The sequence below is a fragment of the Mustela nivalis genome, assembly GCF_964662115.1.
Source record: "Mustela nivalis genome assembly, chromosome: 18".
NCBI classification, from domain to species: Eukaryota; Metazoa; Chordata; class Mammalia; order Carnivora; family Mustelidae; genus Mustela; species Mustela nivalis.
Genome location: NC_139037.1, coordinates 12,858,031 through 12,875,568, shown reverse-complemented (window position 1 = coordinate 12,875,568; position 17,538 = coordinate 12,858,031). Strand labels below are relative to the sequence as shown.

Here is a 17,538-nt window from a genome sequence, read left to right as displayed (position 1 = left end):
GAATTTGCATCCAGCGATTCCCTTTGCAACTAAGAAAAAAGTTCTAATTAGTCCTTCATACATAATTTATAGGTAGAAAAGCTTTCACGTCTGCCAGAAGCTATTCTCCCCACTTAGAAGTATCTCTTCCACTACAAATCATCTTAAGCAATTAAATATTGTGACAAGACTTCAACAGACTGAATGTAAAATTTCATAATAATAAATAAAAACATAGGGTAAAATATATATACTGGGCACATATTGTCCTTGACTAGCCCTTTATTTGGAGCTTCCTGTTTTTTGCTCTAATGATGAATACGGAGGGTAAAGGAGAGAGACGAGATTTTGATTTTTCTTTTCTTTTTTTTTTTTTAGATTTTATTTATTTGTCAGAGAGAGAGAGAGCAAGCACAAGCAGAGGGAGTGGTGGGCAAAAGGAGAAGCAGACTCCCCATGAGCAAGGAGCCCAATGCAGGACTTGATCTCAGGACCCTGGGATCAGGATCTGAGCTGAAGGCAGACGCTTAACCAACTGAGCCACCCTGGCATCCCAAGATTTTGATTTTTCTTAAAAAGAAAATTATCTAGGGGTGCCTGGGTGGCTCAGTGGGTTAAAGCCTCTTCCTTTGGCTCAGGTCATGATCTTAGGGCCCTGGGATCGAGCCCCACATGGGGCTCTCTGCTCAGCAGGGAGCCTACTTCCCCCCTCTCTCTGCCTGCCTCTCTGCCTACTCTCTCTCTCTCTGTCAAATAAGTAAATTAAATCTTTTTTTTTTAAAGTATAGCTTTAAAAAAATATATTACAAAAAATTATCTAGTTGATTCCTTATGCCATTTTCTGGAACTGACATGGTCATGTTCATTTATTTTTCTCTAAGAGAGACTTAGCTATACTGTTTTATTGGTGTATTGAATTTTCATAATTGACAGAGCCCAGAGGCATAGAGAACAATTTAAATTGAGTGATTAAAGTTTGTTTGATATGGCTCATCCTTCAGGTAATGTTTCCCCTGATGCAAGTGTATGACTTCTTTGATACAGTCTTCTCAGAAATGAGCAAACCTATTGTGCCAAAAGCCATTTGGTTTCTAACCTGGCCTTTGAAAAAACTCAGCAGGCCCTGAACCCGAAATGTAACTTGTTCCGCTAAAAATGTAAAGTGCCATACATCCCATAACAAAGTACTTAGAAGCCGTACTCCCCGTGTGGTCCTCCTCTGTTCCTTTCCCCCCTGCGTAGGGGGAGGGCTGGCCTTGCAGAAGAGCCGCTTCTCACCTTTTCCTTTCCAGGTGACCTTATGCTCCAACACTGTGAAGAAATACGAGCTGGCCCTGGTGGTGGATGTGGAGGGCATCGGGGAAGAAGTGCTGGCGCTCCTAATTACTGCAAGGTATCCCCCTCACCTGCTTTCTCTCTTCCCCAGCCCCCCTGAGCCGCCAGTGATGGGCTGCTTCTCCCAGAGGCAATGTGCCTGCAATTGGTTCACACTGCCTTGGTTCTGCTTTCCTGGGGAAGGAGGCTGAATCTGATATTCAAATGACAAAGCTTTGAAACAGCCAACTGCACCTTTGGTGGAGATAAGAGAAGGGATGTGCATGTGTGTTGCGGGTGTTAAGAATAATAGTGCTTTCTAATGGTCTGACTTTCCCAGTATATAACTAAAAAGGTTTTACCAGAAAGAGGCAAACAGTTGCTGGTTTTCATTTTTATCTTTAAATATAGTACTCCAGGGTTATGCCCAGAAAGAACAGTGCTGCCAGTCCTGCTGTGCAAGATCCATTTAGCGAGACAGTCCTGCTTCAGGACACCGTTATCACGAGTTCAATGCCACCCGAAGGAGGCCCTCTAACCACATCACCTCCTCAGAACCATCCCCACCTTCTCTGTGTTTTAATACAGGCAGCAATGGGCTCTGGGGCCAGGTGAAGATCCTAGCTCTGCCATTTATCACTTGTGTCTCCTTGACCAAGTTACTGTCTTTTCCAAAGGTTGGAGCATGACACCAACGATGAAGGTCCTCCTAAGTAAATAAATAAAATCATGGCCCACACTTTTGCCAAAGCAAACAGGTGTCCAGGTCTGAGCCTTTAGGGGGAATGTATGAAAATGCCATCATCTACATGAAATTACTTAGCAAAAACTTGATAACTCATCCATCCCTAGGGTTTAGGCCTCACGAGTTGCAGAAGATGTACTGTAAAGGACTTGAAGGTCAAGGCCTTGCTATGGTCTACTAAGTCTTCTTTCCAAAGACCTACCTAATGATTTTGTTTGTTTAAAAATAGCAAAAACTTTCATCTGGTTCTTTCTATACCCAGGTTTACATTTTTGCCTAGTCTTGCATTTCATTTCTTTTCTGTGTAGGTTTATTCTGATACTTCCTTCCTCTCAGCCCCCCCTTCCCAGCTGATATCAATAGCAGATCCTGAATTTTAAAAGGGGGGTGGGGCAGGGGATCTTAAGCAGCTATGAGTTTCCTGCCATATACTCTGTGACCCAAGTCAAATACTGCAAGTCCTACCTATTTCAGGTAGTAAAGGATTAGCTTTATGAAAGTCATCAGGTCAACCGGCAACTCCATTCTAGCTAAAAATGAACACCCATCCCATTCGAAACCTCAAACTTGAGGTTAACAAGACTCTCATGTCATTATTTTTGGTGTAATCTGTAGGAACTGCTTGAAGACCCTCAACAAAAGAATTGCTTTTAGAACTCGCAGAGAGCAGGCAGTGACAGCTTGCTGTGCCCTCTACCACAGGTTAATCATCTCTCACTGAGTGAGCTCTCGTTCAGTGCTCTGGGCACTGTGCTATATTATTCATTCGCAATACCTCCTATATTTCCCTCAACACTCTGAGAAGAGTTCATTATGCTAATGTCAGTCCCTAGAATTACCTTCATTACACCTCTGAGCAAAGTGGGACTCTGGGAGGGAAAGCTACTTGCTCAAGCTTGTACTTGTTAAGGTCAGCATTTGATAGTGGCTCTGATTCAGATGCCAGTGCTCCCCACCGTGGCGCTGTATTGCCACCACTGTCCGTGCCAGTTCCGGGTTGAGCAGCTGTCTGAGCCTACAGCTCCAAGACAGCTGTTCTGCATAGGAATTAGAATTATTACCATAATTTAGATGGTACAGACTGTAGCTAGTCCTTGGAGGACTCTGACTGGTCCAAAGTGTCACAGCTAGCTAGGACCGCATGCTGGTGGCATTGGCCCTATTTGACTTGGAAACCCATCCACTACCCTAAGGATCTTGCACTGTGGGGGCGCCTTGGGGAAACAAGGCCAAATATGAAAAACAATGGAAATGTCAGTCATTACCCATGGAGGACTGCTGTTTAAGGAGTCCTGCTTCTAGCCCTTTTTTGATTAAAAAGTGGTGACTGGGGGCTAAGGGATAAGGACAACAGGAGAGGAGATTTGAAAATGATTAATGTAGTCGTTAGAGAAAAACTTTGTGGCAGTGACAAATGGTGTTTAACTTGGGACTCAGCCTTCTCCATATGTAAACAAGCTCTCTATCCTTTTGAATTCTTTAATGGTGTCCTTCCTTTGAGCAGGTGTATTGTACCTACCCTCCACATGGTTAACTCAGAGGTGGACTTCGGGCGCTGCTTCCTGAAGTACCCCTACGAGAAAACAGTCCAGCTTGTCAATCAAGATGACCTCCCAGGATGCTATACGGTCCTGCCTCAGGTGAGTTACGATATCCTTTTCCAGTGTTGATTTTTTTTTTTCAATTGGATTTTCTTGATGAGAAAGAGAAACCCTTCTAAAGAGCCATGTTCCTGAACACATGACCTTCTGTACTTCCTATTTTTTAACCCTGAGAAGATCTGGGCACAGGGTCATAAAGCCGCAGCTGGATTGCCACCCACATGATTAAGCAGCGACACATGTAAACAGTTATTAATTTCCCAGGTAAACTGCCTTTGATAAAGAAAGGAGAGGGTCAATTAAGCCAACATGAAGAAGTTATACCTGCAAATAATTGCCTATGAATTAAACTAGGAGTTTCCATTTATGGCCATGCCTGTGGCTTGAACAGCATCACTAAGATACAATACTTAGAAGCAGGCTTGTTGAACTAGAAGGCTAGAGTTACTACAAAAAAGAAAAAAAAAGGGAAATCATTTCCTAATGTTTTATGAAATGGGTCTGTATGCATGCCACTACAACTTCCTAAGTGGGACACGAAGCAATTAAACACGTGAATTAAAGATTCAAAAAGATCTCTATAGATCAAAGAAATGGAAGGTTACTAATGGGATGCAATTTACCAAGAATGCATTTGTATTTAAAACTCTATTGCTTTGGGACGCCTGGGTGGCTCAGTCGGTTGAGTGGCTGCCTTAGGCTTGGGTCATGCTCCCCATGTCCTGGGATCGAGTCCCACATCGGGCTTCCTGCACGGCAGGGAGCCTGCTTCTCCCTCTGCCTCTCTGCCTGCCACTCTGCCTGCCTGTGTGCTCTCTCTATGACAAATAAATAAAAACAAAATCTTTTTTTTAAAAAAAAACTCTATTGCTCTGTAAGGACAGTACTCTAATAAAAATTCATACCAAAAAAAAAAAAACCCACCCCCAAAAAACCAAATCATATGGGGTTTTTATTTGACTGTAGGCTCAAAATGAGTTCAAAGACAAGTATGGAGGCCATGGAACAAAGACAGGTTAGGCTGTATCAGAGGAACACAGTGGTCGGCTAAAGGAAGATGACAGCCATTGGTCAAGGCAGTGCCAGACTTTGTGTTCAGATCTTGACATCAAAATTTTTAGTGGAGGGCGCCTGGGTGGCTCAGTGGGTTAAGCTGCTGCCTTCGGCTCAGGTCATGATCTCAGGGTCCTGGGATCGAGTCCCGCATCGGGCTCTCTGCTTGGCAGGGAGCCTGCTTCCTCCTCTCTCTCTCTCTCTCTGCCTGCCTCTCTGCCTACTTGTGATCTCTGTCAAATAAATAAATTTAAAAAAAATATTAAAAAAAAATTTTTAGTGGAAACATAAAAAAAAAATTACGTGTAACTGACATCATCTGGAAATTCAAGTTCTATGAGAAGCACAGTGTTTAAACAGGAACAGAAAAGACTTAGCTAGGATGAAATAGCCATCTTTTACTAGTTGAAGGGCCATTATGTAAAGGAGGAAATTAGAATTACCCTATGGACTTCTCTGAGACAAAACCAGAAGCCAAGGGTTGGGTTTGATGAGAGCCAACTTTTCTAACTTTTAGGTGATCGACAATGGAATAGGCTAGCCTTGAGTAGCACACGATCATCTCAAGAACTCAGAGCAGAGCCTGTCCCTGCGGTGATGAGGGAGCTTTTTCTGCACACCTTGGCTGGAAGAAGGGTGTGACACTTAATTGGAACACAGAATTTAGAGGGGAGCCCCAAAACTCAGCCATCAAGATAAATCATATTTTCATGTTACATTTTAAGAAACCAAATTTATGCAAAATTAAAACAAAGTATCAAATATTAGATAAAGAGAGAATCAGCATTGCTGATCTTCCCTTTGGCCTCAGGCACCCATGAGGCTGGGCAGAGCACTGCCGCATTGACCCGCTGAGTTGGATTAGGCCGTGTTAGCCCATTCCAGGTGCACAAAGACCATGGGGGTCTCTGGACAGTTGAAATCTGTATGCTCTGTCTTTATTCTCTAGGAGCTGCAATTTCCCAGAAGTACCCAAATTTATTTGGCCAATGGGATTTTTAAAGTTGTATTTGTTGCTGTTTTTCATAAAAGCTAGTAGAGCACACAGGTGGCTCAGTCAGTTAAGTGGCCAACTCTTGATTTCGGCTCAGGTCATGATCTCTGGGTCCTGGGATCAAGCCCCGTATCTGGCTCCATGCTCAGCAGGGAGTCTGCTGGAGATTCTCTCCCTCTCCCTCTGCCCTCCCCCTGCTTGCATTCTCTCTCTCTCTCTCTCTCTCAAATTAAATAAATAAATCTTTAAAAAAAAAACTGGTAATATGTTAAGAGCAGGGTTTTGGAGAACATACAGTGATAAATGCTGGATAACATTCGCTCATTCATTCATTCTTTCATTCTTTCACCTACCTATGTTGCCATTTATATAAAACATGGACTGAGCATATGTTCTGGGCCAGGAAATGGGCATGTGTTGAGGAGAGGCCAGGTCGTGCCCTAGGATGTTGACAGTCTATGCAACAAATGGACACACAGATAGGACACATTGTGGACTGGAGCTGGGCCTGCAGGATGCCCCCTGGTGACAGAGGAAAAGCCCTGAGTCTAGAGCAGGGTGGGTACCTGCAAGTGTTCCGGATGGATGTGCAGGTCAGTCAAAGGGAGGGGGCGTTCTAGGAGGAGTAACACACATGCAGAAGGCTGGAGGTAGGAAGCAGTATCGTGCTCAAGAAGACCAGGAGCTTCTGTTGACAGAGCACAAGGGAAGGAGGTGGTGGGGGATAAAGCATGAACACCTGGAGGACTAAGCCAAGGAATTTGGCTTAGGGACTAATTCACATTGCGGATAATTTCAGCATCTTGCTGGGTTGTGCACTTTGGACTGGGGCCAAATGCACACCCTGCTTCCCTTTAGCAGATTTGTCATCCAAGGACTCAGGATGACGCTTGTTTCAAAATAACCTAATTTGCTATTTTTTTCCTACCCTGCCAGGGGCTTGCTTATCCGTCCAGCTTGTCTCTCCCAACAGGTATATGGAGATAAGCCTGCTGTGTTACTCTCCAGTCCCACGCCCTGTGGGGTCATCCCTCCCCACAGCACTGTTCACATACCTCTGGCCTTGGAGACCCAGGTCACTGGGGAATATAGGTCCACAGTCTACATCTCAACTTTTGGGAGCCCGGACCCCCCTATGGTGAGAGCCAGTTTTCAGAATTACAGTTAAAATTTCTGTATTTCTTGCAGACTCCATATTTGTATATTTTCTGGTTTTGCATTTTCACTCTGCAATAGTAAAATACTAGTGCTGTGTCACTCCGGGAATCTACCTTCAGATTTATGTAGACGAAGTACTGTTTTATAACATTTGTCCATTTTAATTCTTTATTTTGTTTTAATTTGTCAACTTTTTAGTTTTTCAATTTTATTTTTAAATTATTTTGAATTTTAATTCCAGCATAGTAAACATGCAGTGTTATGTTAGTTTCAGATGTACAATATAGTCCTTCAACAAGTCTATATATTATTATTACTCGGTGCTCATCGAGATAAGTGTCCTCTTAACCCCATCACTTATTTCCCCCATCCCGCCTACCCACCTCTCCTCTGTTGTTCTATACAGTTAAGAGTCTGTGTTTTGGTTTTCTCTTTTTATTTTCCTCTCTTTGTTTTTTTTTTTTGTTGTTGTTGTTTGTTTGTTTCTTAAATTCCATATATGCGTGAGATTGTATGTTATTGGTCTTTCTCTGACTGACTTATCTCACTTAACGTTATACTCTCTAGATCCATCTCTGTTGTCGCAAATGGCAAACTGCCTTCTTTTTTATGGCTGAGTAGTATTCCATTGTACATGCACATCATGCCTTCTTTATCAATAGTGTTTGTTCTTAAACTCCTATCGGGAGTTTCACATACACACACACACACACACGCACACACACACACAGAGTGGGGGCCTAGCCCCCCTCCAGAAACTCTGAGGAGAGAGGCCATCTGTGCGTGGACCATTCTCCTCTGTTGTTCCCAAGCAAAGCTGAGTATCCTTCACTGGCTGCACGTGGGCTGTGAGTGTGATTCCAGTCACTGCCCACTGGATGTTTTCCTGTATTTTGACTGGACTCCTAGCCAGATGAACCTACTAAAGCTGTGGGAAGAGAAAGATATGGAAAGTTATCTGCTGCTTGAGCTGAATCAAAGGATACATCTTGAAATTTGAAGTTGCCCAACAGGCTGTGAATCCCTACACATTTGGTTTAGTTGGGAGCTGGGTGATGTGGGTGTACATTTATTTGAAGTGATTCTGAATGCTTAGAGAGTAAACTAGGGTTTTGCTTTCATCTCTTCATGTAAGATGCCATAGATAATCCACCTCACAAAGGCAGGCCAACGGGAAAGCTGCCCCCGGTCCAGGCACCCCACCCTGCACAAATGAAGCCCATGACGAGGTCCTGTGCTAAGCAGGCAGCACTGTATGAAAGAAGAAGGCACCCCCTTCCTCAGGCAGATACAATGCCTGGATGGGGGCACGGGGCTCGCGGGAGCACAACAAGGTGGCTTTCAGTTCCCAGACTGCACAGCTGTATGCAGCGGACAGCCCTGTTGTTTCCTCTCAGTGTGCGCTTGGGCTGACCAGGCAAGCCAGTCATCCCTTCTGGGGAGGAATTCCAGGCTGGGTTCATGGGTCTGACCAGCATGGCCATCTCTGTGTCCCTCTGACCACGGAGGACAGAGGGAAGGAATGACAGCTCTCATAAGCACCCTTTAGTGCCCCTACTCTCTATAAAAAGGAGTGAAACCATCTCCAAGGCCAGCCATTTTTCAGCTCTTTTTCTGTTTTTTTTCTCTTGCATGGAATGTAGGTCTGTCGCATAAAGAGCATCGGAGAAGGCCCAGTTATCTATGTACATCCCACTCAAGTTGATTTTGGCAATATCTACGTCCTAAAGGACTCCTCAAGGGTTCTCAACCTGTCTAACCAGTCCTTCATCCCTGCGTTATTTCAGGCACGCATGGTGAGTAGACGGCGGGCCGTCGTGGGCTGAAAACACAGCTTTGCTTGTACCTTATAGGCAGCGTCCTGTTTTTACAAAATGCCTTTGAAACCGGTCAACAGAAGCAGAGATTTCTATGGTTTGACTACATTAAGCTCTGTCATTCTCATCCTCAGTTCCTCTCTATTACAATCCCTTTGTTGACTAGGAAACACAATGTGCATACAGTTTAGTAAACAAGCAAATATATTTAGTATAATGTTGGGAGAATGCTTCCAAGACCTTCTTACTGAACTATACCTAAGCCACTCCCCCACCTCTGGAAAATACCTCTTAAATGTCCCTGTAACTGAAAAATGCCTTTTAATATTTAATTTGAACCCTTTTGGTCTCAAATATGTTACTATGCTAATTCTAGTTTTATCCTCTCTTCCTTTTAGCAATATTTTGATGTAATTTATAAAGACACTTAAAGTATAACAAGATATTTGCCAAAAGTTGAACTTAAAGGAAACTAAAACAAGGATTGATACAAAAAAAGATATGTAATAATTCTAGAAATGAGTTTGTCCTATGTCTATGTATTTTATAATATATATAACTGCTAGTCTTCTATAAATTCATTTTTAACGGATAATGCCAATTTTTACAGAATTCAGAAACTTCTCATCCAGCAACTGAAAATATTTTTGATTTTAGAAAAAGTTTTCTAAATTTAAATATAAAATATTAAATGGTATAGCCCTCATCCTTTCCCCAACTTATTGATATTTGAATGAATGCTAACATTTGGTTTCAGTATTTGTCAGGTATTTCTGAAAAATAATATTAATTTTCTAAAAGTCACCATTAGAAGGAACAGGATCATGGTTTCCTGCTGAGTTGTCACAGCTCCTCAGAGCCATTGGTCCCAATAAACATTCATTCATCATTACTATTATTCCTTCTTATTATCAGTTGTCAATCCTTATAAAGGCAGCCTTTTCCTACATAGTCACTGCTCTTTGCAGCATGAGGTTCAGACACAACCCCACCCTCGTCTGAGTGCTGTGTGGGTCTTGTGTGGAAAATAATATCTAATGATGTTGAAAGAAAAATCCTACAGAAAAGATGCCTTGGCTCGTCTTCATCCAGTGAATTAGTTGATGTGTTTGGTGGAAAGCAAGGGGTATTGCTAGGAAGGGTTGCTTGTGGCCCAGCTTTGTGTGTGCAGAGTTCACAGTGGAGGAGGCACAGATGCAGCCAAGCTGTCAAGGATACTGATAGGTGGCCTGAGAGGGTCCAAGCAGATTACGGAGGAGGAGATGAGCAGAAACCACCAGAATGGTTAGGTACCAGGGTAGCACCTGCCACTTGGTTAAATTCTCCGGTAGTTCCAGATTTCGCTTTTTGACACACGTTAAAAACCAAAAAAAATATCAAGGATCTATGGGTTTTTATTAATATGGTGTATATATTGAGTGATCCAGCTGGTTGTTAAAATGAGACTTTACTTTTTCACAAAGGATTCGTGATTCCATCTTTTGATCTTTAGTATCCTCTTAAATCAGGAAGCTCCAGTTCCAAGCAGCCAAATGTGTGATGTAAGCGATTGGTTGTAGACTATTTCCCCGCACATTCGCTCTTGAAAAATTGGTGGTGGTGAGCTGATTGTCCTTCCAGCATAAAAGTAGTTTCAACTGTAATTCTCATGAGTGAACAGTTCACTCCTTTCATATTTCAGCTGGAGTTTTGATGGCTATCCTAGTAAAAAAATACTAACACGTGTTAATATTATAGGAATTGAATGACACTATCTGGGACATTAACTACAGTGGGAAGAAATGGAAATACCATTTACTAAATTTTGAAATTGTTGTACAACGCTGGACCTGCAAATTCATTCTCCTAGAAATTACCAGGCATTAGGAAAAAGTTTCAATTAGTAATTGTTTTTTTCCCCTAAGCCAAGAGCTCAGTACCCAGGCTACCGGTGGTCCGATATTTGTTGCATTTCATTTATCACTCAGAGAGAAGCAGGGCAAGGACAGACTCTTCACTTCCTCCAGGATTAGTAAGGATTCAGGTCTGAAAGTTCTCTCTCTCTTCCTGCTGGATGCCCTGACAGGCGGGCTCATCCTGTCTCCTCTCTTGGCTGTCGGAAAATGTCAGCCCTCCCCTCATGTGGCTCCCACTGTCAGCCGCTTGCCACGCTCAGTCTTGTGCATGGCGTGTAGTCATGGCAGCCACTGTGATTACATTCTCTCTTGCTTGGCAAGAGACATGTGTTTGTCATCAGCTGGAGGGGCAGGAGATAGGAAGCTGGAAGCGCACCTTCACCATGCCGTTGGGAAATAAATTGTAATTGCAGTGATTTTGAATTTCTCCGAAATAAATGCTGTATGAAAAAGTGATTAAAACCCCTGAAACTTCTTAGTACAATATGGAGCGAAGAAACGGTGAAGATTTTATCTTTTCTGTTTCAGTAAAGCTTAGCTTGTCCTGAGTCTAGTCTAAAAAAAAAATGATTAGTAAAAGCAGAGAGTTGTGTGACCCCAAGCCATAAGTTCTCCTTTGCTTTGGAATGCTTGAAATACCAGCCTCCCCTAGCGGTTCCCTGTGGCTGATTTATTTGGATTTAAGATGAAAGACTCAAAACAATAGAGTAAGTCACCGCTGGTTTGGAGGTTAAAAATATCAAAGTGTGAGAGCAGAGCCGAGAAAGGCCATTTTGGCAAGGGTATGTGGGCTCTGCTTCACACATAGCACTCCTCTCTTCTCTCTGGGTGACAGCAGAAATAAGGCAAGAATATGGACCCTAGGACTTCAGCATCAGGCTGGAAGATAGACATCTTCTTTCACAGGTGCCCCTTGCTAAGCAAAGAATGTGCATTGCCCAGCACTTATTCAGAAACATCTGGAATTTATTCAACCTAAGGGAACAATTAGCTCGAGAATTTGCATCCAGATGTCAGTGACATGATTCACCTGGCACTAAAGCATTTTGCATGGGCTTTCTGTCTCCATGATCTGTGGGAGAGGCCATTACAGTTAGACCTTTAGAGTTTCCAGGATCCAGGAAATAAGAATACTGATGCTTCATTCAAGCTTGGCTCCTTTTAAACATTTATTTTCTTTGTCACTTGCCAAGTCATACACAGTGATAACAGCATTCAGGGAATCATTGGGATTTCACATCTTCAGGCCCTAAGCCATTGGGTCCTTTCCTTGTCTAGGTAGGGACACCCTCTTTATATTTACTTGTTTGTCTGATTGTCTCCTTCAGATGATGAGTGTCTCTGATCTGAATTACCAGCACCTAGCAACAGGCTTGGAATTATGATGATGACAATACGATGGCATTAATTGTAACTAATGGTTATTTAGTTCTATTTGCCACTTTATGTACAGTATTTCACTTACTGTAACCTGTGAGAGAAATATTGTTATAATGCCCATTTGAATGAGGTAGAAGCAGAGATACAGACAGGTTCAATAAATTGCTATAACCTGTAAGTGGCAGAGACTGGTTCCCAGGACTAGTGGTCTGACTTCAGACTCATACTCTTTTCTACTGTACTGCCTAACTTTGCCCAACCAGTGGTTATCCAAAAGGATGTGAAAATGGGGAAAGGATTTTGGTTTCATGTCCATGAAAGACCCTTACAGGTAGACATTCCTAGAAGAACAGATTTTTCTAAAAAGTTGGGGGAAGAAATTAAGGAGTGTTTCTGAAGTAGACTATATTAAGAAATGAAGAGTATGATATAGTATCATACTTAAAGGGTCTATCCAACAAGATTATCTAACAATTGTAAATATTCATGTCCCCAACATGGGAGCAGCCAATTATAAAACCAATTAATAACCAAAGTAAAGAAACACATTGATAATAATACTTTAATAGTAGGGGACTTTACTCATAGCAATGGGCGGATCATCTAAGCAGAAGATCAACAAAGAAACAAGGGGCTTTGAATACATACTGGACCAGATGGACTTCACAGATATATAGAACATTCCATCCTAAAACAACAGAATAATCATTATTATCAAGTATACATAGAACTTTCTCCAGAATAGATCACATACTATGTCACAAATCAGGTTTCAACTGATATCAAAAGATTGGAATTATTCTCTGCATATTTTCAGTTAAAACTTGAACTCAATCCCAAGAGGAAATTTGGAAGGAGCTCAAAACACTTGTAGGTGAAAAAGCATCCTAGGAAAAACTGAATGGGTCAACCAGGAAATTAAAGAATTTAAAAATTTCTTTAAAAAATTCATGGAAATTAATGAGAATGAAAACACATCTGTTCAGAACCTTTGGGATACAACAAAAGTGGTCCTAAGAGGGAGGAACATTGCAATACAAAAAAAGACCTCTCTCAAAAAATTAGAAAAATCTTAAATATACAAGCTAACTTTATACCTAAAGGAGCTGGAGAAAGAACAGCAAATAAAACCTAAGCCGAGCAGGAGAAGAGAAATAATAAAGATTAGATCAGAAATCATTAACTAGATACCAGAAAAACAATAAAAAAGATAAAGCTAGAAGTTTGTTCTTTGAAAGAATTAATATGATAGATAAACCTCTAACCAATCTTACCCAAAAGAAAAGAGAAAGGACCCAAATTAATAAAATCATGAATAAAAGGGAAGAGATCACGATTAACACTAAGGAAATAGAAATTATTAGTAGTAATTATTACCAGCAACTCTATGCCAACAAATTAAGCAATCTGGAAGAAATGAATGCATTCCTGGAAACAAACTACCAGTACTGAAACAGGAAGAAATAGATCATCTGAATAAACTAATAACCAGCTAGGAAATTGAAGCAATAATCAAAAACCTCCCAAAAACAAGAGCCCAGGGCCAGATGACTTCCCATGGGAATTCTACCAAACATTTCAAGAAGAAATCATACCTATTTTACTGAAGCTGTTTCAAAAAAATAGAAATAGAAGGGAAACTTCCAAACTCATTCTATGAGGCCAGCCATTACCCTGATCCCAAAACCAGGCGAAAACCCCATCAAAAAGTAGAAGAACAGACCAGTATCCCTGATGAAAATGGAGGCCAAAATACTCAACGGGATCCTAGCCTATGGGATCCAACAGTACATTAAGAGGATTATTCACAACCAAGTGGGAATTATTCCTGGGATGCAAGAGTGATTCAAAATTCACAAATCAATCAGCATGATAGATCATATTAATAAAAGAAAAGAACAATATTATTCTCTCAGTTGATGTAGAAAAAGCATTTGACAAAATGACCATTTCTTGATGAAAACTCTTCAAAATGTAGGGCAAGAGGGATCATGCCTCAATATCATAAAAGCCTTCTACAAAAAGCCCACAGCAAATATTCTCAATGACAAAAAACTGAGAACTCTTCCCTTAAGGCCAGAAACACAACAAGGATGCCCACTCTCACCTCTGTTGCTCAACATAGTACTAGAAGTCCTAACCTCAGCAATCAGACAACAAAAAGAAACAAAAAAGATTCAGATTGGCGAAGAAGAGGTCAAACACTCACTCTTTGCAGATGACATGATACTTCATGTGAAAACCAAAAAGACTCCACCCCAAAATTGCTAGAACTCATACAGCAGTTCAGCAATGTGGCAGAATACAAAATCAATGCACAGAAATCAGTTGCATTTCTATATAGTAACAATGTGACTGAAGAAAGAGAACTTAAGGAATCAATCCTATTTACATTTGCACCAAAAACCATAGGATACCTAGGAATAAACCTAACCAAAGAGGCAAAGGATCTGTATTTAGAAGACTATAAAACACTTAGGAAAAAAATTTGAGGAAGAGAGGAAGACACAAAGAGATGGAAAAACATTCCATGCTCATGAATCGGAAGAAGAAATATCGTTAAAATGTCCATGCTACTCAGAGCAATCTACACATTCAGTGTAATCCCTATCAAAATACCATTGACATTTTTCACAGAGCTGGAACAAATAATCCTGAAATTTGTATGGAAACAGAAAACGTCTTTGAATAACCAAGAGAATGTTGAAAACAACAACAACAACAACAAAGCTGGGGGCATCATAATGCCTGACTTCAAGCTGATCATTAAGACAGCATGGTACTCCCACAAAAACAGACACATAGATCAATGGAACAGAATAGAGAGCCCAGAAATGGATTCTCAACTCTATGGTCAACTAATCAGGAAAGAATATCCAATGGAAAAAAGACAGTCTCTTCAATAAATGGTGCTGAGAAAATTGGACAGCCACATGCAGAAGAATGAAACTGGACCATTATGATTTAGAATACACAAAGATAAACTCAAAATGGTTGCAAGATCTAAATGTGAGACAGGAATCCATCAAAATCCTAGAGGAGAACACAGGCAACAACCTCTTTGAACCTTGGCCACAGCAACTTGTTGCCAGACACATTTCTAAAGGCAAGGAAAACAAAAGCAAAAATGAACTATTGGAACTTCATTAAGATAAAAAGCTTTTGAATAGCAAAGGAAATAGTCAACAAAATTAAAAAGGCAACCTACAGAATGGGAGAAGATATTTGCAAATGATACACCAGATAAAGGGCTGGTATCCAAGATCTATAAAAAATTTCTCAAACTCAACACCCCAAGAAATAATCCAGTCAAGAAATGGGCAGAAGACATGAACAGACATTTCTCCAAAGAAAACATACAAATGACCAACAGACACATGAAAAAAAAAATGCTCCACATCACTTGTTATCAGGGAAATATAAATCAAAATCACAATGAGATACCACCTTACACCAATTAGAATGGATAAAATTAACAAGACAGGAAACAACAAATGTTGGCAACGGTATGGAGAAAGGGGAACTCTTCTACACTGTTGGAGGGATTGCAAGCTGATATAGCCACTCTGGAAAACAGTGTGGAGGTTCCTCAAAAAGTTAAAAATAGAGCTACCCTATGACCCAGAAGTTGCACTACTGGGTATTTATACCAAAGATACAGATATAATGAAACAAAGAGGCACCTGCCCCAGTGTTCATAGCAGCAATGTTCACAGTAGCCAAACTGTGGAGATGTCCTTCAACAGATGAATGGATAAAGATGTGGTATAAACCATATAAATACATTCCATATACAATGGAATATTACTCAGATATACAAAAGGATGACTACCTACTACACTGATTTACATCAGTGTGGATGGAACTGGAGTGTATTATGCTAAGTGAAATAAGTCAATCAGAGCAAGACAATTATATGGTTTCACTCATATGTGTAATATAAGAAATAGCATGGAGGATCATAGGGGAAGGGAGGGAAAACTGAATGGGAGGAAATCAGAGAGGGAGACAAACCATGACAGATTGTTGACTCTGGGAAACAAATTGAGCGTTGTGGAAAGGGAGGTGGGGGACATGGGGTAACGGGGTGATGGGCATTAAGGCGGGCATGTGATGAGCACTGGGTTTCATATGCAATTGATGAATCACTGAACACTACATCTGAAATAAATGATGTACTATATGTTGGCTAATTGAATTTAAATTTTAAAAATATTAACCATGTACAATAACACTGTTGTGTATCCATCTGTATCAGCCTTCAGCGTTGCCACACATCTCTTAATTAGTTCTAATTGTTGGTAAACGCTCAAGTGCAGACTTCTGTTCCAGTCCTGATACCTTCCTTCTCATTCTTGCCTTATCACATTGGGTAGGATCTTCAATGTAATATTGAATAGAAAAGTAAGGTAGAGTGAACATGTCTGTTTTATCCCTAACTTTAATGAATAAGCTCCAAATGTTTTACTCTAAGCATAATATCTCCTACAGATTTGTGTTAAATACTTATGTCCCGTTCAGGAAGTTTTTCATCCATTCCTATTCTGATATCATGAACATGTACTAAAACTTAGTGCATTTCCTGTATCTATTCAAATGATATGATTTTTCTCCTTTAATGTTAATACAGTAGATTAAGTTAATAGATTTTCCAGTTGTGAATCATATTTACATTCTCTAGGATGACTCCAACCAATTGTATTATTTGAGTATACTCTTGATATGATTGCTGTCATATTATTTAGATATTATTTAGATTTTTGCATCTGTTTGTAATTTTTTTTACATTGCATTTTTCTGGTTTAGTTATCAAGAATCTCATATTGTATAAAAGAAAAAAAGAATCTTATATTGTTATTATATAATCTACATAAAGTAGGATCCATTCCTTGATGATAAAGACATTTAGTCATAGGAAGTTCATGTGTTTATTGAGGGTGGAAAGGTATATAAAACATTATGAAATTTTAACTAAAATTCATTTTATATAATGATTATTTAAATTTTTCTAGAAAATTTTCATTTAATCTAAATGCAAATGTATTGGCATAAAATTATTCCAAATATGATTTTGATGATTTTTAAATGTTCATACACTAATTTCTGCTCATAAAATTTATCACATTTTCCTATATTATTTATAATTATTTCATTCTTTTTCAGGAAACTTTAATTGGAATGTTTAACAATACTTTAAATCATTTTTATCATGCCTGTAAGCTTATAAATATTCTCTTTATGCAAAATTTTGGCTCCATAATCATCATTTTTATTTGTAATACCTTTTTATTATAAATATTTGGTAAATTTTACTGTGATTTTCTTTTTAATATGTGAGTTATATGTTGGGGTATATATTTCTAATTCTTTACATTTCCCTTTTTTGTAGAATTTTAATAGATAACTTTTAACTGTAATTAAGTTGGAACACCTTGATTGCATGATACATAGTCTTCGAATTTGTATTTTGGGAGACATAGTTATGGTTGGTTTTTATAAATATTTCACATTACCTTTTAAAAGAATATAGACTCTCAAGTGATTGGGTGTAAAAGACTGTGTATTTATATTTGATCAAACTTATTGATTATATTGTTTAAAT

The 17,538-nt window shown here is 39.9% G+C and overlaps 1 protein-coding gene across 6 annotated transcripts in view; it reads left to right on the top strand.

The window, feature by feature from the left end:
- The window catches only part of HYDIN (HYDIN axonemal central pair apparatus protein), a 381,505-nt gene that overhangs the window by 188,892 nt on the left and 175,075 nt on the right, over positions 1 to 17,538 (top strand). For all 6 annotated transcript variants that reach the window (XM_082712191.1, XM_082712193.1, XM_082712188.1 and 3 more), the window contains 4 exons: positions 1,272 to 1,372; positions 3,543 to 3,678; positions 6,660 to 6,824; positions 8,488 to 8,640. In XM_082712191.1, coding sequence (XP_082568317.1) covers positions 1,272 to 1,372; positions 3,543 to 3,678; positions 6,660 to 6,824; positions 8,488 to 8,640 — 555 coding nt within the window. The remainder of the gene's footprint in view (positions 1 to 1,271; positions 1,373 to 3,542; positions 3,679 to 6,659; positions 6,825 to 8,487; positions 8,641 to 17,538) is intronic.